Source organism: Parus major, chromosome 18 (assembly GCF_001522545.3).
Source record: "Parus major isolate Abel chromosome 18, Parus_major1.1, whole genome shotgun sequence".
Lineage (NCBI taxonomy): Eukaryota > Metazoa > Chordata > Aves > Passeriformes > Paridae > Parus > Parus major.
The window spans coordinates 10,183,267-10,189,924 of NC_031786.1; the positions used below are offsets into that span (position 1 = coordinate 10,183,267).

General features: G+C 48.5%; 1 protein-coding gene across 1 annotated transcript in view; it reads right to left on the reverse strand.

The window, feature by feature from the left end:
* The window catches only part of SHISA6 (shisa family member 6), a gene marked incomplete at its 5' end in the record, with an annotated part of 179,017 nt that overhangs the window by 11,522 nt on the left and 160,837 nt on the right, over positions 1-6,658 (reverse strand). The window contains one exon of the mRNA XM_015645357.3: positions 251-403. Within this exon, the coding sequence (XP_015500843.1) occupies positions 251-403 (153 nt within the window). The remainder of the gene's footprint in view (positions 1-250; positions 404-6,658) is intronic.

Sequence of the window (6,658 nt, forward strand, 5' to 3'; positions counted from 1 at the left end):
ATAAATATAAATATAAATATAAATATAAATATAAATATAAATATAAATATAAATATAAATATAAATATAAATATAAATATAAATATAAATATAATAACCTCCCTCTGGAGTAACCACCACAGTGAGGTTATTATTCCCTATATTTATATTTAATATAAAATATTTCTATATAATATGATATTTCTTAATTATTCCTTAATGCTGTGCCAAACAAAGCAGGAGCAGGGTAAGGAAACGAGCTGACACCTACTGAGCCTCTTCAGAGATGAATATTTACTGGGGTTTGTCTTGACAGCAGACTCGTAGGACGGCGGGAGGTGGGAGAGGTTCTGGAAGGAGCGGGAGAAGGACAGGTCGTAGGGCTCGGTGGCTGAAGTGAGGATGTTGTTCATTCGTGGCTTGTCTGTAAAAAAGCAGCAGAGAAAGGCAGGTCTGGAGGGTGCAGGGAGGGATGGAGAGGGGCAGGATGTCCCCACAGCCCCAGGCACAGCTCTTGGGCCTGACTCGCTCCCCTTCACCCCCTCAGCGACACAAAACCAGTCTGGGATGATCTTTAAACTGGTCCAGCTGCCCTCTTGGGGCACATTTCTCATCAGAGCTCCAGAGCCAGGGCTCGGGGCGATGCTGCTGCACTGGGGGCTGGAAACCCTCCTGTGCTGGGATGTGGAGAGGGGTCACCCTGAGACTAAAACCTGCTGATGATGTTCCCATAGGTTTGGTTACTTTCCCTGAAAGTTCTATAAACACAAGTTGTTTATTGCATTCCTTCTAAGAAAAATCTTTTGATGGACATTTCTCATGCCCAGTGTGTTTGGGAAGGTGGTAACTTAATTATCCAATCCCTGGTCATTGTCCAGAATCTATAAATACTGGAGTCAGAGAATAAAGGTTCTGCTTTCCTGTTCTGACACTGCAAAGTGTTTGTGTGAATCATTTTGTGTCCTTCAGCGACAGAGAGGGGCTGGGGGGACACACCTGGGGACACTCAGAGGGCAGGGCAAGAGCTTGGGGAGGTTCCTGAGGCAGGAATCCCCATCCCTGTGGGGTGGAGGATGCCCCTCTACTGATGTTTGTTCTGTTGGTCACTGAGGGGGTCCCCAGGCAGGATCTCAGTGCCCTCTGTCACAATTCTAGTGCTGAGGGCACTGTCAGGAAAGATTAGGACCAAGCCCAGATGCTAAAATTGCCATTTTAAAATTTAAAATTAAATTTAAAATTAAATTTTACCATTAAAATTTTAAATTTAAATTTTAAATTTTAAAATTGAATTTTAAATTTTAAATTTCAAATTATTTTAAATTTTAAATTTTAAATTTTAAATTTTAAATTTTAAATTTCAAATTTCAAATTTCAAATTATTTTAAATTTTAAATTTTAAATTTAAATTTTAAAATTTGGCTGCAGGCTGTCTGCAGGGTTTTGAAAGCTTGTTCCTTTGCTGCAAGCTGGAAAATGGTCTTTTATCTTTCATCTTTCATGTTTCAGCCCAGCCAAAGGAAAGGGACCTGTTGAAATAACTCCCAGGTGTTCAGATATTAAAATGGGCAGATATGAAAGTATTTAACAAAGCAGGAACTTCAATTATTGGAGGCAAAGCCAGAACAGGCACCTCTGTCAGACCCCACAGCAGTGATGGGGCTCGGTAGCTGAGGCAAAGACCAAGGAGGAGGCCACTTCAAGCATGGTCAGAAGATGAAAGCAGAAGGGTAAAATCTCGGGTAGAGCAGCAGGATGTGCAAGGCTTGGGGTCCCACGTTCCTGTTCCATCCCTACCGTGTCCTGGGGAGAGCAGTGTGTGATCAGTGTGCGCTCACCTGCCCCGAGCCCTCCTGCCCCTCTGCACCATGGGCTGCCTGAGATAAAGGCACAGATTGTGCCCCACAGTAACAGAGCAGCAGGGGAGTTCCACTGGGGAAGCTGCTGGCTTTGTGCAGCATCCATACACTTGATAACTTCTCCCATTTCACAGAAAAAAAATGCAGAACAAAATCTGCCTGAGTGCAGACATTTCACAGACGTTTTTCTAGACCTGAGTCATAAGTGAATGTGTTTCCTGCAAAGAACCTCTGTAAGAGTGAGGCCATCTCCTCCCCTGCTGCCTTTCTGCCATGTGGAGCCCTGTTTGTTGGACAGCAGAACATTTTCCTCCTCTCTGAATTTTTCATTTCACCTTGTCCTCGCTGCCCCTGCTGCCTGGAAATGAACCCAGCAGTTCATCTGTGTGTCTGCACGGGGATCCAGAGCTGCTTCCACAGCTTTTCTCCCCCTGTGACTTCCCCTGGATATTCTAAAGCTCCTGCCAGGCACCCTCAGCACTGCACAGTGTCAAAGGCAGGCTGAGGCAGTCCTGATTTCCTTGCAGAATTCAGCACTGGTGAGAAATTCCTCCTAACAGTGCAATAAGCACTTCGGCTCATAAATCTTCTCTCCCGTTCCTTCTGTTCCTCTCTGCTCTCCTGGAACAGGTTCTGGTGTGGCAGAAAGAGCACAGCCCCAAGGGAGCTGGAGTGTCACCTCTCAGAGAACATAATTTCCTTGCTGATGACTTCAATCCATGTCTAATAGACTGACTGCAGGATCAGGGAGTGCATCGGATTCATCAGGGGGCTGGAAACAATTGATTCGATGTTATCCAGTAAACAGAGCCTGGATCAGCATTGAAACCATGTCCCCACTCCTACTCCTGCTTGTGTGGCAAGGACCCCGGGGTAACATCTCTTTGCAAATTCCTCAGCCAGAACCTGTAGCTAATCTCCATTTTCATGGAGGTTTGGACATGCTGCAATGAGCCCAGTCACAGGCACGGAGCCTGTGCTGGGTGCCAGAGCAGGAGCATTAATTGACTGTTTGCATGAGGTGTGTGAAATTAAGTGCCACACATTAATCTGATGGGCTGGTGCAGGATCAGCTCCTCTTCTTGCTGCTTTCCCCATCCAGGCAGTCAGGAACAGACCAGAATGATTCTGGCAAATGAGAAGTCACCTTGAAATCCACTGCCCATCACTCAGCAAAATAAGGGATAAACTGAAATGACCAAAGCTAATTTCAGATGTCTTTTGCATAATGTAGTGTGAGGGGGAGATCAGAGAACTGAGGCGCTCTAGTAAGGAGAAATATCTCATGTAATTTATATTCTGAGGCCAGTTCAGCACGAGTTTCTCAGCAGTTTTTCACTCCTGCAATATATTTGAGTCATGCTTGTCTCTGGTCTCTCTTCGGGGTGTTTGTGGGCTCCTATGGAAGCTGCAGGTCATAATCAATAATCAGGATGCAAATGAAATGTCCCATTCCCTGCAAGGCAGCTGAGGTTGTACACGGTGTTCCCAACATTCCCACTCATCCCAGTCCCATCTCTGGGTAGGTGGAAAACGAGCTCTGTCCCATGGTACTGGGATTATCTCTGAAAGACAAGTTTGGTCCCCTTTTCCTCAGCACCATCCTGCATCTCTGTGCCATTTTGTGCCCATTTTCTGGCACACCATCCTTCCTGGCAGGGACTGGCAGAGGAACAGGCAGGGGATGAAGCTCAGCCAGCACAGAGGACACACAGCAGCCACAGGAACCTCAGCCATTGCTCTTGGCTTCTAAACTCTCCTTGCTGCAGCCTCGAAACAGCAGTCAATGCAAGGCTTCAAAATTCTGCTGTGTCTCTGATGAACTCAGCAGGAATTCAGCTCTGCAGCATTTCCTCACCCTCCAGGCAGCCGTGGCTGGACTCTGGGCAGGGATGCTCCAGCTGTACCTGGCACAGCCAGGGCTGCCAGGGCTGCACCACGCTGGCACAAGGAGCTCAGGAAGGGAGCAGGAACTCTGTGGAGCTCTAATCTCTCCTCCTGGGGCCCCACCAAGCAAGGTGGGTGCATTTCTTCCAGAACTGCCAGGCCAGCCTGAACCCTGCTGTGTTTTTATAGGAGCCAGAGCATCCCTGGGCCAGGCTCTGAGAGGCTCCTGCTCTGCTCACAGCCTGGCACAGGGCTGGGGAGGGGCTGCCCATGCTCCTGCTACATCCTGGTGATGCCTCAGGATTTCAGCTTTTCTAGTTTTCAGATCCTGCACTACTTCATAACTCTGAACCCCATACAGAGTGTCAGCCACTGTCTTCACATTTTGGTGAGACAAAACAGTCCCTCTGGGCCTGAGATCCAAGGACACACCACAGCCTCAGGGCCTGAGAAGTATAAAAAAGTGAATTGGGGAGGAGCAAACTGGGGGAATGTGACCTCATTACCTGAAGCTGGAATTGGAGAATTAACCCCTGATTGCAAATTGACCAATTTCTGTATTTCTGCCTGAAAAACTCGTGCTGCTTTGTCACCTAAGAGGGAAACAAAGCCCCTCTGTGCTGAGGCAGAGCCTCATTTCTCTGCCAGTGCTTTGCAACCTCTCTGCAAGCTCAGGGCTCAGAGAAGTTTCAGGATTTCCAGAGCTGTGCAGATTAGACCTGAAGTCTTCTTGTCACATCTCGCTCTGCCCCTCTTGTTGGAAGACACTTTCAAAGTGTGTTTACATGAGGCACAAAACCTTTCATGTTCAAGGACGGGAGCAGATGATACCCAAAACAAAACAAAAACCAAAGTGAATTGATGGCAAAGTTTTACACAAAGCTCAAGTGGCAAAATGGATGTGCTGCAGATTTGCATTTGAGTCTGCACATATGTTGTGCGAATTCTGCAAGACATTTCAACAGATGCCTTTTAAAACATTCACCCAGAGAAAGCAAACAATGTCACCTAGGAGAAGCTGCTACAACCCAGCCTTCTGCTGCTCAGCTTCAGCTCAGCAGAGCTCCAGCCCTCTGTCAAAGCTCCCCCAGCACTGCCTTCTGCTCAGCACTGAGCTGCCTTTGAAGGCTCAGACGCAAAGTCTCGGATTCTGACGCAAGTTCTTACAAAGGGCCCCGTTCCTCAGGAAAATCTGGTAGTGCTGATGATGTTCTGGAGCTTTCTGTGCCAGGACTCAGAGCTCCCAGGCCATGCTGAAGTGACATGCTGTCAGAGCAGGCAAAAGAGCTGATGGTCACAGACTCAAATTAAAATTTATAACGTGCATCTTCAGTGTTTGTGTTTTCACACTTCTGTTTTCTCGTGTTACAAACGCTGTTATTAATAGTGCTTTGCATTTCTCATGACTAATCTCCAGGAGGTTTCTACATTTCCAGGTCAGATCCTCTGTGGTGTAAATCAGAGCTCTCCAGTGAGTAGCTGCCCTCATTTATATGAGCTGGAGAGGGAGGATTTTAAATTCAGCCAGTGTTTAAAACCCTGTGTCTGTCAGGATGGCTCTAGGATTGGGTCTTGCAGAGCTCCTGGCTGAGAACTGAGCAGCAGCCTGAAGCAGGGAGGTGCAGAGGGAAGGGATGCAGCACAGGGGTGCAGGGTGATGCCCTGGGATGTGACAGTGACATCTCTGGGTGCTGTCACCCAGGGGGACCGGCATGGAAAGGGCCCTGAGCACACTGTGTGCTTCACTGACCGGGCTGAGGAGCAGCACTGCTAGAATGAAAGGGAGAGCTGCAGGAATTACAATTGCACAGAGCAATCAGAGCAAGGGATCTGCTCATTCTGGAGTCTGCTGCCCTTGCATGGGGGCACAGAACAAAACCCTGGCTCTGGCACCACAGCTGGGCAGCCAGGGCTGTGCAGAGCTGGGCTCCTGCTGGGTTTGGGACCATGGCAAACTCAGTCCTCCCTCCAGCTCTGCAAGGGCCTCGTGCCCAGAGCTCATCAGGGCAGGGAGAAGGAGCTGATTCCAAAGAGAAAGTCCCACAGGCATGGAATGGTTTGGAAAGGATCATAAAAACCACTGGATTGCACCCCTGGCCTGGGCAGGGACACCTTCCCCCGTGCCAGGCTGCCCCAAGCCTCAGTGTCCAGCCTTGGGCAGTGCCAGGGATCCAGGGACAGCCACAGCTTGTGGAGTGGATGACTTTGAGGTCCCTTGCAGCCCAGAGCACTGCAGGTTTCTGTGGCTGTGACTGGAGGAGGGGCAGCATCACCTCAGCCCAGCCACATCCCCAAAAGCAGCCCAGCCCTGCACAGAGGGTGGCTCTGCACAGAGGGACACGGCCAGCAGCTCTCAGGGCACGGCTGGTGGACGTGGCCCTGATTCTCCAGCGAGCTGTAATTCCAAAATTGAGGCTGTGCTGTCCCAGAGCAGTCTGTGTGCTCCGGGAGCAGGAGCAGAACCTGGCAGCCCAGGGGGCAGCGTGGATGCAGCAGATCCTGGATCCTCCCCCACTGCAGCCCTGCCCAAGGTCAGCACATCAGGGTCTGACTGTTCTGTGGGTGATGTGCTCCACATCTGATCAGCTTCTCATTTCCCCCCGTATATTTCTGCTGGGGATAAAGCTAATTTAAACAGTCCTTAATTGTTATGATTTTGTAAACAGTGTCTTAAACACAATAGACACAAAACTCTCAACAAATTGCTGGAGGAGATGTGACAGAATAGGGAATCATTTTCATATCTTCTGGGATTGCCCCAAATTGAAGCTTCTGGTCTGATGTTAGAAAATTGATGCAAGGATTTTTTCAGCAATATATCCCCCAAAGCCCTATTAGTGTGGGGGAAGGAAGATGGCCTGGATTTTTGAAATGAAGAAAAGAGAAAGAAGGAGGAAAAGAAGGATGGAAAAGAAAGGAGGAAAAAAAAGAGGGGA